General features: G+C 40.4%; 1 protein-coding gene across 1 annotated transcript in view; it reads right to left on the minus strand.

Annotated features, from left to right (window-relative positions):
- LOC127634530 (short transient receptor potential channel 1-like) overlaps nt 1-20,462 on the minus strand; it is a 37,030-nt gene that overhangs the window by 9,871 nt on the left and 6,697 nt on the right. Inside the window, exons 4-8 of the mRNA XM_052114132.1 lie at nt 7,423-7,625; nt 7,033-7,164; nt 6,306-6,501; nt 5,717-6,053; nt 717-856 (exon numbers count right to left, since the gene is read on the minus strand). Of these exons, the coding sequence (XP_051970092.1) occupies nt 717-856; nt 5,717-6,053; nt 6,306-6,501; nt 7,033-7,164; nt 7,423-7,625 (1,008 nt within the window). The remainder of the gene's footprint in view (nt 1-716; nt 857-5,716; nt 6,054-6,305; nt 6,502-7,032; nt 7,165-7,422; nt 7,626-20,462) is intronic.

Here is a 20,462-nt window from a genome sequence, read left to right on the forward strand (position 1 = left end):
ATGAATATTCCTCAGTTACATACTATATGTTTCATATGGCATTCTGGAGTTATTTCTGTTTTTTTGAAACACTCACCACCAGGAATATCGATGCTGCTTATTGATATTGTGCTTTTTTTCATTTGTTGGCCCATATAAACATGCGCTAGACAGACATCTTTGACCAAAGCAACACCTCTTGCTGTGTTTTAGTGCTGTGATTAAAGGGATGACTCGTTTTTGCATTGCCAAAATCAATGAAATATAAGTAATGATGCATCATCTTCAACGGTACCACAGCACCGTATCAAGTTAAAGAAAGATGCAGAGCTGCTTGAGGAAATGGTGTATGCTTTAAAAAAATTCAAATCAAAATGTCATCAAGAGAAACCGTGAAAAAAGTACACTTTTTTTTTAGAGAGCAAATAAAACATTTAGAGAGAAAAAAAAATTTAAATAGATATTTGTAGGACATAAGCTCAGGAGGGCACTAAGATACCTAACTAAAAAAAGTTTTTTTACAGTGTGGTTGGGGCTTTCATAAAAATATGACCATGACATGTTTTTGACAGGTTTTGTGAGAGTCAGTCGATTGCAGTTTGCAACTTTAGAGCAAATACAGGGTGCTCTCTTAAGTGCAGTTGAATATCTCTTTTACAGTATTTAACAGCTTTCTAAAATATTCCAAATGCTCCAGACAAGAGGTCAAGTACACGTTTCATGTTTAAGGTTTGTACCTTGCTGTGAGCTACTACTTTCAGGGCAAAGGTGGCCAGATAAAGTAAATTCATGACGAAACTCAGCTGGTTCCGTGACTCCTCCAAGAAGTCCTCCAATCCCCCATACCACAGACGCTTCACATCTGACCACACCATGCCTGCAGAGAGAGGAATGTGCCATCAGCAAATGAAGCTTCCAAGCAGCAAGGCAGAAATTCCTTATTCCTGACAGTTTACAATTACAGCTAGATTCAATGGTAATCCCAGTCAACAACAGTATAACTCAGCAAAAACTGTACTTGGCAGATTTGAAAACCAGAAAATTTAGGTTTTGAAGTATTTCCTTAAAAAAATCAGATGCTTTTACCTAAAGCACCATACAATGCATTTAAGGTAAAACATTTTTTTATCAGTATGTACTGTATGTTGTCCCTCACAACAGGGATGTATCTAACACAGAGGGAGCGTCACTAGTCTGATTTCATTTAGATTGTATGTTATATTTGTTGATGATATTATGATAGAATAAAACTTGGAACCCCAAGTACCCAAAGCGAAAATCTACCACTGGACCAAGAAGTCACAATTAGTGGTAGACCAATATATGAGTCTTGCCGTTTAATCAGTGCTGATTGCTTTTAAGAACTATCGGTTATCTGCAATAATCTGTCGATATTTGCCAGTAGTTTTTTCATTATTTAGTCATTTCAAAATAAGAGTCCGGGTGAATTTCTGTCACAGTCTGTCTCCTTCATGTTTCCTAGGACTCTTATTTTGATATGTTTCCCTGGACTACATCTCCCATAGTGCACTGCCCTCATCAATACCAACCGTTCCTCATTTTCCTCACCTGTTTTCCATTCCCTTATTAGTTCCTTTTGTATAAATATCCTCTAGTTTGCCCATTCCTTTGTCAGTCCTTGAAGTGTTACATTGTGTTATGTTGTTTAGCTTTATAGTTTGTTCCACTCCAGCATGTTATTAAAAGATTGAAAGAATCTACTACTGCGTCTCTCTTCCAATCCATGAACCCAACATTACAGATTTGGGCTTGTTTATATTTAAAAGTCATGCATTATGTACCGAATCTGATTTTTTTTCTGGTTATTATCTGGATTTTAGTTGAACAAAAAAACTATGTTGGAAAAGCACCTCTCGGTGTGATATTGATAGTGTTGTTTAAATCATTTTTGGACATTTCTAATTTGGAAATTGAAATGATTTGGAAATGAGAAAATAATACAGACCTGATCTGGGCCAAATAATCACATAGACTACCCAGCCCCCTGTCCTCACCTTTGTTTAAAAAAAGTGACGCCCATGAAAGTGACCTTTGAGTTACTTGGAGGGGATCTAACGATAATGTTAGATCCCCTCCAAGTATGATGCAGTGATGACGATAAACATGATAATGGATGCACCAAAATAAACAAAAACAACAACGCCACAAATCAAGCAGAACTAGTTTTGCAAATAGCTGTGCAGCTGATTTGAAAATTCACTCAAAGAAGCCACATGGCTGGAACAAGATGACTCCTGAACTGAATATGATTTCAAGTAATACATAATGCAAGATTTTCTTTATGGACAATACATGGAATTTTTGTGGTAACCACATACTAGGCGTGTTAATAAACCAGCACTTAACAATATCATATAGAGAATGATGTGATGATGCCAATGTGATTTGTACATACATTGCATCCGGAAAGGATTCACAGCATTTCACTTTTTCCACATTTTGTTATGTTACAGCCTTTCAATCCAAAATGGATTAAATTAATTATTTTCCTCAAAATACTACAAACAATACCCCATAATAACAATGTGAAATTAGTTTGTTTGAAATCTTTGCAAATTTTTACACATGTACATAAGTATTCACAGCCTTTGCCATGACACACAAAATTTAACTCCGGTGCATCCTGTTTCTACTGATCATCCTTGAGATGTTTCTTAACTTGATTGGAGTCCACCTGTAGTAAATTCTGTTGATTGGACATGATTTGGAAAGGCACACACCTGTCTATATAAGGTCCCACAGCTAACAGTGCATGTCAGAGCACAAACCAAGCCATGAAGTCCAAGGAATTGTCTGTAGACCTCCGAGACAGGATTGTATCGAGGCACAGATCTGGGGAAGGGTACAGAAAAATTTCTGCAGCATTGAAAGTCCCAATGAGCACAGTGGCCTCCATCATCCCTAAATAGAAGAAGTTTGGAACCACCAGGACTCTTATTAGAGCTGGCCACCCGGCCAAACTGAGCAATCGGGGGAGAAGGGCCTTAGTCAGGGAGGTAACCAAGAACCCGATGGTCACTCTGACAGAGCTCCAGCATTTCTCTGTGGAGAGAGGAGAACCTTCCAGAAGAACAACCATCTCTGCAGCACTCCACCAATCAGGCCTGTATGGTAGAGTGGCCAGACGGAAGCCACTCCTCAGTAAAAGGCACATGATAGCCCGCCTGGAGTTTGCCAAAATGCACCTGAAGGACTCTCAGACCATGAGAAACAAAATTCTCTGGTCTGATGAAACAAAGATTGAACTCTTTGACCTGAATGGCAAGCGTCATGTCTGGAGGAAACCAGGCACAGCTCATCACCTGGCCAATACCATCCCTACAGTGTAGCATGGTGGTGGCAGCATTATGATGTGGGGATGTTTTTCAGCGACAGGAACTGGGAGACTAGTCAGGATCGAGGGAAAGATGAATGCAGCAATGTACAGAGACATCCTTGAAGAAAACCGGCTCCAGAGCACTCTGGACCTCAGACTGGGGTGAAGGTTCATCTTCCAACAGAACAACGACCCTAAGCACACTGCCAAGATAACAAAGGAGTGGCTATGGGACAACTCTGTGAATGTTCTTGAGTGGCCCAGCCAGAGCCCAGACTTAAACCTGATTGAACATCTCTGGAGAGATCTGAAAATGGCTGTGCACCGACACTCCCTATCCAACCTGATGGAGCTTGAGAGGTCCTGCAAAGAAGAAATTGGTGTGCCAAGCTTGTAGCATCATACACAAAAAGACTTGAAGCTGTAATTGGTGCCAAAGGTGCTTCAACAAAGTATTGAGCAAAGGCTGTGAATACTTATGTACATGTGATTTATTTTCTTTCCCGTTTTTTATTAATACATTTGCAAAGATTTCAAACAAACTTCTTTCATGTTGTCATTATGAGGTATTGTTTGTAGACTTTTGATGAAAATAATGAATTTAATCAATTTTGGAATTATGCTGTAACATAACAAAATGTGGAAAAAGTGAAGCGCTGTGAATACTTTCTGGATGCACTGTAATTGATATCAGCTCCAAGGAACTCATTTTCTTTTCTTAAATTTGTAGTGTAAAGGAATCATCCTACTCCCTCTAGTGGTCTTTCTGCAATCAAAAATTTCTGCATAAGTCCATCATTTTATATTCATTCTCTTTGTCACGGTGTACAACAACATGAACAACAATGAACAAATCTTAGACCATTAAAAACCACAACATAAAAGAACCAAACAATACAGCAACAGTTAATAATGGCCATGGTTGTCAAGCTCAAAAATGGACAAAAAGTACCATAAAGGTTTTAGTCCACACGACTTTATTGCAAGTTGTCTGAAGCCATATTGTGTGAATAACAGATGCAATTTATGTTGCTATTCTAAAGTTCTGAAATCTAGATTTGTGTTCAGATTCAAATGCCAGTAAAAGCCTAACCAATGGTTCTTGCATGTGTTGTGTTGGGACAAAACATGAGTCAGCAATTTGAATATGCAGATTAGACAATGAGATATTGGGAGCTGCAGCAGAGGGAAAGATTTTCAGTAAATGAAGACCTAAATTTCAGTCTTTTCCTCACACAAAACTGTCTTATGACAGAAAATTCTTACTAAAATTCTCCCAAACAAATGTCAGGTTTGGAATGCCATGAGGGTGAGTTTCAATTTTAGTTAAACTATTCCTTTAAATGTAGAAATTAATTTGTCCAGAAACGGATGAACATCCATACTGTAAATAAAATGAGTTTTTGTTTTTGGCAGGTTAGCCAACAAATTCTTAATAGTAGTTATTCCAACGAAAAGAAAAGTGAGAGCTAAAACCAGTGCCATTAGCAACAAATACCACAGTGGGATGCTGATAATAACTCTAGAGAGATACTAACCACTAGCTGTGTGGAACTTCCGCATTAAGGAACATTATCTAAGTAATTTATCAGTCATACTAATGGTCTGAATATACATATGAGGAACTGTTGGATGATATTAATGTATGTACTGTCATTAATAATCTTATCTTATTTAATTCATCTTTACCAGAATTTGTATTTTCTTGATTTATCTATATGTTTTAAGGTCAACATGAAATAAAAAAATAACAGTATTTACAGTATAACATTCATTTTCATTGGTGCACATTATGTGTCATGTTCATCAAAATAATGACGTGTTCCGCCTCTGAAACGACTTTTCAGCTGATGTCGCCAATCCCTCTTATTTTTCAAATCCACACCTCCAGTCACCTGTCATATACTCAAAACGATTGGATCGCTTCAGAAGACATGGATTAAACCACTTGAGTCTTATGGATTGGATTTATGCTGCCTTTATTTTTGGAGCTTGAACATTTAGTCATCATTCACTTGCATTTTATTGCCAAACAAACATCAAATCTCAATGAACTTTCACCTTCGGACTTTCTAAATGGTATAAATAACTAAGATGATTTTATATGATAGGGTACATTAAGGGTTAAATGTCCCCAGTGGTAAAATACCTATTGGATGTTATTTTCTCCTAACAAATTAGAACTATTACGACACCTTCCTAAACCCCTGTAACACTGCAACAAATTGTTTGACATTAGTTGGATAGAATTGATTTGTTACAATGGACGTTCAAGAAAAGGCAATATAGGCAACTGAAATGAAGAAATGTTTCTTCTGCATTAGGCACTTATCTGATGAAGGCAAAAAAGTGGTAAAGACACGTCCAACCCTTCAATGATGTTTGTGGTGCCATCCTCACCTATGATCCACAGGATAAGAAGGTAGTCAATCAACTCCAGAGCAGGGCCCATGGTATTCTTCTTACCTTCATTGTAGACCAGTGAGTAAAGGTTTAGAAGCAGCAGAAAGGTGAAGTAGGAGGCGCTATGGATGATGAACTTGATAAATGGCGTGTGTATGACCTGGCCCACGCGGGAACGAGGCCCCAGCAGGTAGCAGACGGACAGCAAGGGCCACAGCAGCGCCACGCTCAAAACAGACAGGATCTTCAAGCCTGAGTGCTTGCGTCGGTAACTTGCCATCTCACCAAACCACACCGTGTTCAAGAACTGCTGACAGTTGGACTGCGCAACGAACTGTACAGGTCAGACCAACAGAAATCCCATAAAAAAACAAGATAGTGAGTTGTTTTTATTTGTATTTTTTATATGACAGACTGGTGTTGATACTTGTCCATTTAAAAAAGAAATAATAATGTTTAGAATTTACATATATAAATAAATTAATATGTAAAGAAGTTCATATGTAGGCACAACTAATGTTTGTCTTCAAAACTAATTTCAAATGTCTTCAAACATTAGACTGGTAGTTTAAGTGAACTTTTTCACCTCCTTTTGGTTGTATCTGATGGCCAGTTTGAGGCGACTGAGGTTCATGCGCTCCTCCATCAGGCCTCTCTTGTTAATATGGTCTTCATTGGAGGTGTGGTTCAGGATCACCTCCAGCTCACGTGAGTTGCGGGCCTGAGCCAGCAGGTCCTTGGCGAACATCTTGCACTGCTTGGCTAGTTCTTCATAATCATTCCTATAACATAATGAGAATGAGACACTCAATGAGCTGTAGAAGAGAAGTTATTTTCCATCCTATCTGTGATGGACTTGGGTGACACTGCTTTGACTTCTTTCAAAGGAGACTATTGCCTTATTTGGAAGGTTACTGTGTGTCATATGAACATGAGGTAATTTCTAGCATCTACAATGCAAAAGTAATTTTCTTACTCAGTATTTTTGTCTTATTTGCCCAGTAAAAATATTCAAACGTACTGCAAATTGACAATAAGGTTATATTCATTAATACAAGTTAACTACATTAGTTAACATGAACTTACAGTGAACAATACTTTTATATCATTATTTGTTTATTATTTTTATATTAAAAGTTATGTATATATTTATGACATGAAACTGTTTGTCACACTACAATTCTATTTCCTGTTAACTGTCACACTTTAAAATACCTTTGTTTAAGACTACTTCCTTATCAAAATCAATCAGCAATCTCCATTTATTTTAGAAAGCTTTAGAAGACTTCTTTCATTAATCACTCTTGCATTACCGAAACTCCACCTCCACCAGACTCAGCTCTTTCAGGTCAGCGCTGAGTTCAAACGCTCTCAGAATGGGATCGTTCTCTGTCAGCATGATCAGCGATGGGCTGGCGAGGCACCGGTAGATATCTAGACGAAACCTGCAAGAGACGCAGATGGAGAGGGATGAAAGAGGACTTACTAAACAACAGCCTGGAATTCATTTGGGATGGGACTATCTGTTTGTCTGAAATTGAAATGCACCATATGGAAATAAAATGGGTTGAAAACACCTTAAACACTGACTTAGTCAGCAATTATTTCTTCTGGGACTTGAGAACTGCTTTTGGGATAACAGAATTAGGCAAGTTAAACAAACCTTTCATTAATTTTATAGTTTGAATTGGAAAAGAAGTTACCTTGAGTGACGAAGACTGTCCTTCTTGTTCTTGGCATTACAGAGGGTGCACTCACAGCCTACAGCATGAGGTCGGGGCAGAGAGATGTCCTGCTTCAAGAGCATCGTCAAAATCTCATAATTGTTCCTGTGGGCAGCAAGAATAACTGGAGCAACATCCATGGTGGTGGAATACTCTGGGTTTTGGATGCGCTGTATCAGTTTCTACAAAACAAGAAACGCAAAGGGGATTTAGCAATTTCGCAACATGAATTCAGTTTCAAGTCACTACAAATGAGAAGAAATAAAATCAAATACAGCAGATGGAAAACTCCACTAATACAAACAACACATTAATGAAAGTATTGCCCGAGAAAGGAAAATGATGCATATATATTTTTTTTATTATTTATATTTTAATTTGTCCTTTAGTTTTGTTTTCATTTGTTATTTAGTTCTAGTTATTTCAGTGTTGTCTAATTTAGTGTTTATTTTAGTTTGAGTTATTTTAGTTTTAGTTAAAGAATTTTAGGGCTGCGAAAGTTAAAAAGCTAATATGTTACATTTCTCTAAACTGTCTAATGTTATCAATATTTAGTGGCATCTTCATGTTTAATGAAGGCAGTTTGTAAAGGCTTTATACATTATGATAATATGCACATCAAAAACTAAAATTAAAATATATTAGGAGGTTTTCCTAATTATGTTTTACAAACAACTTACAAAAATGTTCTAATTTATTTAACGCTTTAGTTTCTATTAACAATTACATTGATTTAATTATTCTCACAGAGAAAGCTGCTAGAGGACAATCAGTCAGGCTTCAAAAGTGGACATTCCACAGAAACTACCATGCTGACAGCCACTGAATCCCTGAGAAAGGCGAGAGCTGGCTCCAGATCATCTGTCCACATTCTGCTGGACCTTTCTGCAGCCATTGACACAGTCAACCATTCATGGAAGCCTGGAGAGGTGGGGTGTCAAAGTCACATCAGCTACTTACTGGGGTACCTCAGGGCTCAGTGTTTGGCCCACCACTCTTTTCTATATACACAACATTACTGGAACACATCATTCAGGAACCCAAACTCTTAACACTGATACGCAGATGACATGCAGCTATACTTGTCTTTCCAGCCTAACAACCCCACGGTGACTGCTCGGATCTCGTCTTGCCTGGCAGACATCTTGCCCTGGATGAAGGAATACCATCATCAACTCAACCAAACCAAGACAGAGCTCCTTGTCTTTCCAGCCAACACTGATGTTGAACACAACATCAATGTTCAAATACAAAACGGTCAGAAACTTAATCAACGGGGGTAACCATCGACAACCAGCTCAACTTCACCGACCACATCTCAATAACTACCTGATCATGTAGATTTGCACTATACAACATCAGGAAGAGAAGACCCTTCCTCTCTGAACATGCTACACAACTCATTGTCCAGTCTCTTGTCATATCTAGACTGGACTACTTAAATGCTCTTTTAGTCGGCCTCCCTGCATAAGCAATCAGGCCTTTGCAAATGATCCAGAGTGTAGCAGCACGGCTGCTCTGATGCTGGCAATTGGCGCCTTGTGGTACTAACGTATAGAGGCACCAAATCACTTTCCAAGACTTTCAGCTTCAGTCTACCTCGATGGTGGAATGACCTTCCCAACACCATTAATGAAACAGACTCCCTCTCTAAAGATATGATTTTTCTGTGAGGACTTAATGCTACACTCATAAAAAATATAATCTCTCTCTCTCCTAGGGGCTACTAGTTACAAATCAAAAGGTGTAATGGAAAATGCACACAGCAGACATGCTCGGGTTTCAGGAGGTTAAAGAAGAAAATATTTTTAAATGTATAACAATCACATTATATTATTTAATCATAAGTTATGATTGCAGAATTCCATAATATCACCTGATATTTATATTTATTTCTAAGGTGACATTCCCATACAAAAATTAACCATGGTTTTACCACAGTAACCATAGTTTATTAATGTATTTGTAGTAATCCCATAGTAACCACTACATTTACAGACTACAAGTTTATTACAGTCATAGTTACAAAAATATTACTTAAATAAAACTATGGTTACTATATGGATAGTGTTAACTTCATGTGCAAGAGAATGTGTTATCGCAGTAGTCTGCGAGAATGTATTATTGCGGCAGTCTTAAATAAGGTGTAATCGGGAGTGGATGTAAGGAAATAAATATATGACTTTCTGTGGAACTACATCGTGTCTCTGGCTATTTTCATGGTAGCAGAGGATGGTTTCCAACTACAGAGTACCGCCTAAGCTTGACGAAGCCCGACCATACGAGTGCTGGAAAAATGAAGTTAGTATTTGGAGACTTGTTACGGACTTGGACAAGAAGAAGCAGGCACTTGCGGTGGTACTGGGCCTCGAGGGGCGAGCCAGAGAGACCGCTTTGGAAATACCCGCGAACAATCTAAACAAAGACGATGGTATGGAAACCTTGCTAGCTAAGCTGGACGCGATATTCTTGAGAGAAGAAAAAGACCGCGCTTATGAAGCATACTCTCATTTCGACTCGATTTCCAAAGACAGCGCAGTGTCCATGACGGACTACATCATAGACTTTGAGCAGAGATACAACCGCATGAAGAAGTACGACATGACCCTGCCTGACGCCGTGTTAGCGTTTAAACTCCTGGACACAGCTTGTCTCGAGGAGAAGAGTAGGCAGCTAGCACTTACAGCATGCACGGATTTGACATTCGCATCCAAGAAGTCAGCGTTGAAGCGGATTTTCGGAGGAAAAACCAGTGGAGCAAGCGGCGGCAGCGAGACTCAAGATGCGGCGTTTTTCACGGAGCAGAGGCCACCGGGCAAATTCAGATGGAACAACGGCCCGTCACAGAGCAGACAGCGGCAGTCACAGCAAGGTACAACCCCACTCGACAAATATGGTAAGAGAACAAAATGCGTCATTTGTCAGAGCACGTACCATTGGGCTAAAGACTGTCCTCATCGGAGAAATGAAGTAAAGCTAGCAGAAGATGAAAATGTGGAAGAGTGTAATATTACACTATTTACAAAAGTCATGACGGACTCTGAGATCTTCCTAACTGAATCACTGGGATCAGCTATTATTGACACTGCATGCACACGTACTGTTTGTGGTGATAAGTGGCTGGATAGTTACATGAAAGACCTGAGCCAAAGCCAAAGCAAAAACGAACTGCTGCAAACAGAATTTTCAAGCTGCAGACCTTTCAGATTTGGTGATGGTCAGGTGGTACACTCCAACAGAAAGGTGAAGCTTCCCGCTAAGATCGGACTAACAAAATGTCACATTGAAACGGAAGTTGTTCCTGTTGATATTCCTTTACTGCTGAGCAAAATGTCTCTAAAGAGAGCAGGAACTGTTTTAGACATGGAGAATGACAGAGTTGTCATGTTCAAGCAACCAGTGCCTCTTGAGCTCACTAGTTCAGGACACTATTGTGTTGACATTAGAGATGGTAATACTGAAGTGGACACCAATGAAAGTGAAATCCTTGTCGTTACAGCAGATATGTCTACAAAAGAGAAGCGTAAAGTTCTCCTGAAGCTCCACAAGCAGTTTGGCCACGCCTCCACAGACCGGCTGCAGAGGCTCATTCTCAGCTCTGGAAATACTGATAAAGACTGTCTAGTTATTCTGCAAGAGATCATCCATGACTGTGAGGTATGTCAAAGATATAGCAGGACCAAGCCCAAGCCTGCTGTTGGTTTGCCTTTAGCCTCAGAGTACAATGAGACGGTGGCAATGGATTTACATGAGTTGGAGCCTGGCGTATGGTACCTCCACATCATCGACCACATCACACGCTTCAGCGCTGGAAACGTTGTGAGAACAAAGAAAGCCTCGGAGATTGTCAACTCCTTCATTCACTCATGGATAAGTGTTCATGGTGCCCCCAAACGAATATACACAGACAACGGTGGCGAGTTCAACAATGAGGAGATAAGAGAGATGGCAGAAAAATTCAACACTGAGGTGAAGACTACAGCGGGATACAGTCCTTGGAGCAATGGCCTGCTGGAGAGACACAACATGACACTGACTGAGATCCTCCTGAAGGTGAAAAGGGAAAACGGGTGTGGCTGGCAGACTGCTCTAGACTGGGCTCTAATGGCCAAAAACAGTATGATCAATGTGCATGGTTATAGTCCACACCAGCTTGTGTTTGGTCACAATCCTAATCTTCCCTCCGTTTTGGTTGATAAACTGCCTGCACTAGAGGGCACTTCTATGAGTACTAGAGTAGGACAGCACCTAGCAGCATTGCATGCTTCCAGAACAGCATTCACAGAGGTGGAATGTTCAGAAAGAATAAGAAGAGCTTTACGAAAGCAGCTCAGGGCTACAGATGAAAAGTATGAGACAGGAGACAGAGTGTACTACAAACGAGCAGACAGTACAGAGTGGAAAGGCCCTGCTGTAGTTATCGGTCAGGATGGCTCTGTAGTGTTTATCAGACATGGTGGGATTCTTGTCAGAGTACACCAGTCCAGGCTGAAGAAAGTCAATGCACAGGATGAGGATAAACCTGTACTACCTGATGTTCCTGAAAATAGTAAAGAAAGTGATAATGTAATACACACGAATGTGTCAGAGAATTCAGATGATGAAATGAGTGTTAATGGAGACATGCAAATCTCTGAAAACGCAGAAACAGATGATAGAAAAGACATGAGGCAAACTAATGAGACAGAGAGTGATGCTACTAATACAGTGGGTTCCACTGGTGTCAAACTGAGAACAGGTCAGACAGTGACATTTACAAACAGAGATGATGGTTCTAAGCACACTGCCAGAGTTTTAGGCAGAGCAGGAAAAGCAAAAGGACAATATAAAAACTGGTACAACGTGCAGTATCTTGAACCAAATGGCAGCGAGGGTAAAAAGGAAGCTTTAGACATGTCACATGTTGATGATCTTCTCACTGAATGTGATAACACCGATGCTGACGTACTCGTTACCAAAGACATCTCTTTTGATGCTGCTAAACAGCAAGAGATTGAAAACTGGCAAAATAATAATGTTTATGAAAAGGTCACAGACAAGGGTCAAAGATGTATTTCTACTAGATGGGTCTGTACGTTGAAGGAAACTTCTAATGGTATTGTTCCCAAAGCTCGCCTTGTGGCGAGAGGTTTTGAAGAAGTCAATATTCATGAATTACAAAAAGATTCTCCCACATGTGCATCAGAGTCACTCAGGCTGCTGTTAGCTGTTATTTGTCAAAACAAATGGAAAGTAAATTCTATGGATATTAAGTCTGCCTTTTTGCAGGGAATGGAACTCTCAAGAGACATTTACATTCGTCCTCCACCAGAAGCAGGCGTAGACAATGCGTTGTGGAAACTAATGAAATGTGTGTATGGACTTGCAGACGCTTCCCTCTATTGGTACAACAAGGTCAAAGAACTCATGCTGAACAGTGGTGGTAAAATGTCACGGGTTGATCCTGCAGTGTTCTATTGGCAGAATGAGCAGTCTAGATTACAAATAAGTAGTGTCAAAGAGCTCTTACATGCTAACAAAATCAAAGAAGTGCGTTGGTCAGAAGCCAAGTCCCAACTTGCTGACTGTTTGACGAAGAAAGGTGCTTCCTCACTTATGCTTCTTAAAGCGCTGTATGAGGGTGTATGGAAATTGTAATATCTGAACTATTGAGCATTTATCTTGGTACATTTTTTTTTTGTTTGTTTAAATACTTAAGCTCACTTAAATGTTACTGTGTTCTGAAAATCGTTTGTATTTGGTGACAATGTTTTATATGTCAAAGTCATCCTTTCATTTGTTTTTTTTATTTAAAGAAGAGAGGGAGATTGTTAACTTCATGTGCAAGAGAATGTGTTATCGCAGTAGTCTGCGAGAATGTATTATTGCGGCAGTCTTAAATAAGGTGTAATCGGGAGTGCATGTAAGGAAATAAATATATGACTTTCTGTGGAACTACATCGTGTCTCTGGCTATTTTCAGATAGTATTACTGATGTAAAACATCTCTGTTATGACTGTAACATTGGATCCCTGAAAGGAGGGAGTCAGCTGACGCTATGGGAGCTCCTCTCAGGAGTCATGATCTCTGAAACCCTATAGAATCACAGCAATTTTAATTGGCAGGTGGTGCTTCGCTCCTTATGGGTGCGTCATCGTGGACATATAAACCGGAACACAATACCACATCACCATAATTTTCCATCCTGAACATGTCGGCAATGCTGAAAAAGGTCGTTGCTGACTTGGAAGATCTTGCTTTAATACGTCGATCGATTACTGCCATGGAGAATTTTTGGAGGTGGTTACTGTTTTTTCTTTATGTCTTTATCATTTAATAAAGACAAAACTACCAAAACTATCTTGATTCTTCTTTAATAAACTCGTGAGTCGTGGACAACTACACACACTTCACATGCGTTCTCTCTCTGGTGTGTCTCTCCTTTTCGACCGACACTCCAACATATTCAACAATAGTTCCCATTGTTACATCCTTTCTTTTTTTTTTTTTTTTTTCAAACATAAGAACAAACTTTCCAAACAAAACTCCTAATCAATCTCTGGTACAGTCAAGAACAATATACCATTTCCTTATAACATATTTCACATTGCACATATCACAACAGTTTTACATTTCTCTCTATTTTTTTTATTTTTTTTTTATGTGACATAGTCTTGTAAGTGTCGAGGTTTCTTTACTAAACGTCCTGCTCTTGTGACAACAGGTTCTGGGATGTCTGCCTGTACAGTGCTTTGCATCCGATTCTCCATATTGGTGGTGAGTTGTGAGTGAGTGTTAGCAGGTTTTCCATTTTTTGTATTGTCAGGGTCAACGGTGTCTGTTTGGTTGGACTCTATCGGGGTCACTGCCTGATTCCTGCGGAGATGTCTCCTGTTTCTCCTTATAAGACCTCCTGAATCCAACTGGACACTGTATGATCTGAGGTCGATGGGCTTCACCACTGTGCCCTTTCTCCAGATCTTATGGGGCTCAAATGGTTGTATTCTCACTGATTCCCCCTGTTTAAGTGTGTCTAAGTCTTTGGCTGATCTGTTAAAATATGTTTGTTGCCGTTGTTGGTTTGCTGTCAATTCCCTAAATGAATTTTGAATCTTTGGTTGCAGGAGGCTGGTTTTCGTGGGTAGTAGTGTCTTAGTGCGACGGCTAAGTAGCCTCTGTGCTGGGCTATTAGATAATCCATGTGTTGGTGTATTTCTGTGGTCCAGTATTGCTAAATATGGATCCTGTCTGGATATTTGTGCTTTGAACATCAGTCTCTTGGCAGTTTTGACTGCTGATTCCGCCTTGCCATTGCTCTGAGGATAGCCAGGTGATGAAGTCTTGTGCAGAAATTCCCAATGATGACTAAACTTCTGGAACTCCTGTGATGAGAACTGCGGGCCATTGTCTGAGATGACTATGTCTGGAATACCCTGACGGGCGAAGTGAGCTTTTAGCTTTCTGATGACAGTCGCTGATTTGGTGTCTGGTAGATAATCTATTTCCCAAAAGTTGGAATAGTAGTCTACTGTTATTAGATAGTCCTTGTTATCAAAAGTAAACAGGTCTGTGCCTACCTTGGCCCAAGGTCTGTTCGGCATGTCGTGTGGTCGCAATGTCTCCTTTTGCTGGTTCTAGTCCACTGAGCGGCAGGTGTCACATTGCTGTATGTACGCTTTGATCTGCTCGTTCATACCTTGCCAGTACACACACTCTCTGGCCCTCCTCAGGCATCCCTCCACACCTAAATGAGAGGAGTGTATACGCTGAGTTATTTCCCTCCACAGTTTCCGAGGGATAACAGCTCGTTCACCTCTAAAAACAATTCCATCCTGGTAACACAGCTCTCCTTGAAACAGGTCATAATGTCCTATTTCTTGTGGTGTCTCTGCTTTGTTATTTGGCCAACCCTGCTGTATGGTTTTAATTAGCGTTTGTAAAGTTTTGTCCTCTTTTGTTGCAGAACGGATTAAACTAAGTCTGTCCTCTGAGATTGGTAAGTGTTGCACCATGTTGATTGTCTCTAGCTCTGCTTCCACAGAACCAGTGGGTGTGTTTTCTGGTAGATATGCTCTGCTTAGAGTGTCTGCTAGCCACATCTCTGGCCCTGGAACATACACAACATCTACATCATATTTTTGAAGTCTCAGCATCATTCTTTGTAGTCTTTTAGGCGCACTCAGTAGTGGCTTACGCTGGATATTTTCGATGGGTTTGTGATCACTTTGTGCTGTTACTTTCCGTCCGTATGTATAATATTGAAACTTTTCCATCCCGAAGAGTAGAGCTAATAATTCTTTCTCTATTTGTGCATAGCCACGTTCTGTTCGTGTCAGTGCTCTACTTGTGAATGCTACTGGCTTACCTCCTTGCATTAATGCAGCACCGAGACCTCCGTCCGAGGCATCACATTGGATGGTAAGTTCTTCATCCGGGTTGTAATACTTCAAGACTGGAGCATTTGCAATTGTTTCTTTTATTTTACTGAATGCCTCTTCATGTTGCATAGACCATCTCCATTCGCAGTCTTTGTGCGTCAGCTGTCTCAGGGTCTCGCACTGGTCTGAAAGATGTGCACAAAACTTTGAGAGGTAATTTACCATCCCTAGCAGCCTTTGAACTCCTTTTACATCTGTTGGTTTCGGCATGTGTATTATTGCACTAACTTTTTCTGGGTCGATTTTCAATCCATCAGACGTCAGTCGGTGTCCGATATAAGAGACTTCACTTTGTCTCAATTTCAACTTGTCAGCATTTAGCTTGATACCTTTCACTCTGCATCGAGCAAGAAACGCTTTCAGCTTTTCATTATGGTCTCTCTCAGCCGCTTCTTGAGTCTCTCCTTGTCCTGTAATAAGCACATCATCAGCGATAATGTATATTCCTGGCAGGCCCTCTAACGCAAGTGTGAGCTTCCTCTGAAAGATCTCAGGGGCCGGACTTATGCCCATAGGCATCCGCAGCCAACGATACCTTCCGAACGGGGAAGCGAATGTGGTGAGAAAGCTGGACTCTTCCTCCAGCTTGACATGCCAAAACCCACTTTTCACATCGCACACTGTAAACACTTTGGCTTTGGATAAGTCAGGGAGAATGTCATCGATAGTGGGTAATGGGAAATGACTGCGTTTTAAAGCTTTGTTTAACGGTTTTGGATCAATACATACTCTGAGTCTGCCGTTGGGCTTCTGCACGACCACCATACTACTGATCCAATTCGTGCTCCTCTCCACTGGTGCAATGATTCCTCTTTTCTGAAGATCTTGCAGCTCTTCCTTCAAAGGTTTCATCATGGCTACTGGAACCCTTCTTTTTGGTAGTTGTACTGGTTTTACAGTGTCGTCAATCTCAATTCTGTATTCTCCCTCCAGGCAGCCATCACCCTCGAATACATCAGCATAATCTGTCTTTATCTGTTGTAATGACCACTGGCTGGTTGTAGGTTTTTCTGTGGTGACTATGCTGTCTATTGCAAGAATGTTCTCGTAATGCACTTTGATTAGTTTCATAGCTTCACTTGCTCTTTTACCTATTAAAGGGACAGTGCATTTTTTATCCACCACCTGAAACTCCAGCCTGTACAGTTTGTGGTTTCTTGGATTTCTTACTTTTAGTTTGCACTTTCCTAGCGGTGTCACTTTGCTTTGGTTGTACATTACTAGAACAGTTTTTGTATCCTCCAGTTTTATATCTGGGCTCAGTAGATTAATGGGAATTACATTACAGCTTGCCCCACAGTCAATCTGAAATTTCACAAGGTCCTTTCCCAAAAACATCCCTGCATACAACTGTGCTTTTTTTTCATTGTCATTTTCTATTTGGTTTACAGTCTCTGAGTTTGTTACCCCAACAGTAAGAATATCCTCATACTCATCGCTGTCCTGTTCTGTTACCTTGTGTACTGATTTATGGTTTGTTTGTCTCATCTGGGCTCTACATTTAACTGCGAAGTGATTTGCCTTTCCACACTTTTTGCATTTTTTTCCAAAAGCTGGGCATTTCTGTTTATTCATTTCATGTGCTTTACCACAGAATTTGCATGTGATCATCCTGTCGCGTTGCTGTCGATCTTGACGCAGCTCCTTGTCTGACAGCATGCACCTCTTCTACTGCTGCTCCAGCAATGGCCCTGCTGTTCTGCCGTGACAGCTCTGCTGCTCTGCATATATGAATGCACGTCTGCAGTGTTAAATCTTTCTCGCGAAGCATCCTCTCTCTCAGTCCTGCGTTGTTAATGCCGCATACTATCCTGTCACGTATGAGCGAGTCTTTGATTTCTCCGAAATTGCATGTTTTCGCAAGCATTCGTAACTCCGTGACATAATTATCAATCGACTGGTCCGCTCCCTGGCTTTTTGTGAAGAATCTATAATGCTCTACCATCTCGTTTATACTGGGATTACAGTGTTCATCAAACTTTGCAAAAATATTCGTTACCGTTCTTACATCCGCGGCTACATCACTCATCAGAGTTTCCAGCAGTTCTCTGCCGCTCTCGCCGATGAGGTAGTGAAACAATTCGACATTGTTAGCTCCAAGTATAGATGAAACTGGTCCCTCCAGGATTTCCAGGACTTGGAAAGATTGTCGGTGTCCATGCATAGCGGTGCTGGGGGTTTTAATCCGTCCATCGTGCAGCTCTGTTCAGACGCAGCTCTCCACTGTCTGATTCTCTATTTTTAATCTAGTAATCTAGTGCCCACGCTGCCACCATGTTTTTTCTTTATGTCTTTATCATTTAATAAAGACAAAACTACCAAAACTATCTTGATTCTTCTTTAATAAACTCGTGAGTCGTGGACAACTACACACACTTCACATGCGTTCTCTCTCTGGTGTGTCTCTCCTTTTCGACCGACACTCCAACAACATATTCAACAATAGTTCCCATTGTTACAGTTACAAAAGTGGAGGATGTCAAGAAACGGATAATCTCCGTAAAGTCATCGGAGAGGGAATTATCTGCTAATCCGCTAGTGACCAAGGTGGATTTAGAGCATGTCTGTGAGAAGTTGGAGGATATGGAGAACCGTAGCCAGCAGAATAATGTTTGAATCGTTAGAATTCCTGATGCCGAAGAGGGTAAGGATATGGTGAAATTCCTGGACGGGCTCTTGATCTAACAGGCCATAAGATGGAAATTGAGCGAGCTCACAGGGTTCCGGCACGGCGATCCGCTGAGGGAGACTGCATCAATTCTGCCCACATTTCTGAGATCATCTGATAAAGATCTTGTGTTACTCGAGGCGAGGAGTAAAGGAAGCCTTTCTTGGAAGAATCACAGCTTTTTCTTTTCCCAGACTTTGCGAATTCTTCAAGAGAGAAGCAAGAAACACTTACATCAATGGAAGATCACTTTTGCACTGATATTCCTGGCAGAATGCATGCTAAGGATGGCCATACAACATTCACATCTTCACATCAAGAGATCAATGGTGTAAGTTATTTTGTGGTACTCACATTGCAGCCGAGTGGACTGACTCACTGAACATTCACTACTAATTTTTTTTTTGTGCTGGTTCCGCCTTGCGGGTAGAGTTTGTTTTGTTGAGTAACACTCCTTCTGGACAGTTTTGTGGATAAATTTGCACGCTTTTTGAGCTTATGCCTCCTGTTGGCTGGAGTTTGTTTTGTGGAGTATTTCTTGCAAGACATTGGAGTGATTAGGACATTGTTGCACTCATGTAGCAACCGAGTGGGCCGGCTCACTGAACATTCATTTGACTGTTCAAGGAAACTGAGTGCCTTTTTTCTTCTTCTTCTTTTTGTGCTGGTTCCGCCTAACGGCTGAAGTTTGTTTTGTGGAGTAACACACCTTCGGGACAGTTTTGTGGATGAATCTACAAGCTCTTTGTGTTTATTCCGCCTACTGACTTGAGTTTGTTTTATAAATGATCATTTATTGTGTAATTCTGTCTCACAAAATGTTTATAGAACCACCAGACATGAGCAATCCAGTCCTACATGGACTGTTTGAGTTTAGAGGGATGGATACCAGTTGGAACTGTCGTGCCATCTAACTTGATGCCGAAAAGGCATATGATATGGTAGAATGGGATTATCTTTTTAAGATTTTGGAAATGTACGGGTTTGGGAATACTTTTATTGTTTGGATTTTTTATTGGAGAGGGTTGCCCTCTTTCCCCATTATTGTTCTGTCTTGCCCTGGAACCATCAGCCATGATAAGAAAGGAGGATGATTTTCCAGTGATGGTAGCGGGAGGTGTGGCGCATAAGCTTTTACACAGCTTATTATTTTATTATTCATCTCTGACCCTGCTAGATCTATGCCTTGCCTCCACAGAATTATTAATTCCTTTTCTAAGTCCTCAGGATACAGATGCTTTGGCTCTGACAGCATACTGCCCAGTAACGGCTTTTCAGCCAGACACCTTCCAGTGGCCCAAACAGGGCATTAAGTATTTGGGTATTTTATTCCAAGCAAATATGTGTGATTTAGTTCAAGTTAATTTTGACCCTTTAATAAAAAGTTTTTCGAGCGATGTGGGCAGCTGGACATTTTTTTTTTTTTTGGTGTATACTCATGTGTGACCATGTGTTTGCTGAGGGTCAGGGTGGGGGTGGGGTTGGGGAATGGGAGGGGTAATAGTTAAATGTTGATTCTGTGAATATATGTTTTGCTTTCAGAATCAGAATCAGTTTCAGCTTTATTGCCAAGTATGCTTACACATACAAGGAATTTGTCTCGGTGACAGGAGATTCCAGTGCACAACAATAAAAAACAGCAACAAGACATACATAATAATTTTTTTTTTTCCACTGACTGATAGACGTGGGAACAGAGAGCTGGTGTAGTTTAGTCTGGATTATAGCTGGGATGATAGTGTTGAAAGCCGAACTGAAGTCCACAAAAAGGATCCTTGCATAAGTCAACTTCTTTGTTAATTGTATGAATCAATAAAAACTGTTAATCAGAAAAACAAACAACGCAGTGTCTAGTTCCGTCCTTTCAGGGAATCAAGATTACAGTAGTAACCAAGACATTCCCTTTCAAGTCAGTCACATCAACATTGCGTCAT

The sequence above is a fragment of the Xyrauchen texanus genome, chromosome 41 (assembly GCF_025860055.1).
Source record: "Xyrauchen texanus isolate HMW12.3.18 chromosome 41, RBS_HiC_50CHRs, whole genome shotgun sequence".
Classification (NCBI taxonomy): domain Eukaryota; kingdom Metazoa; phylum Chordata; class Actinopteri; order Cypriniformes; family Catostomidae; genus Xyrauchen; species Xyrauchen texanus.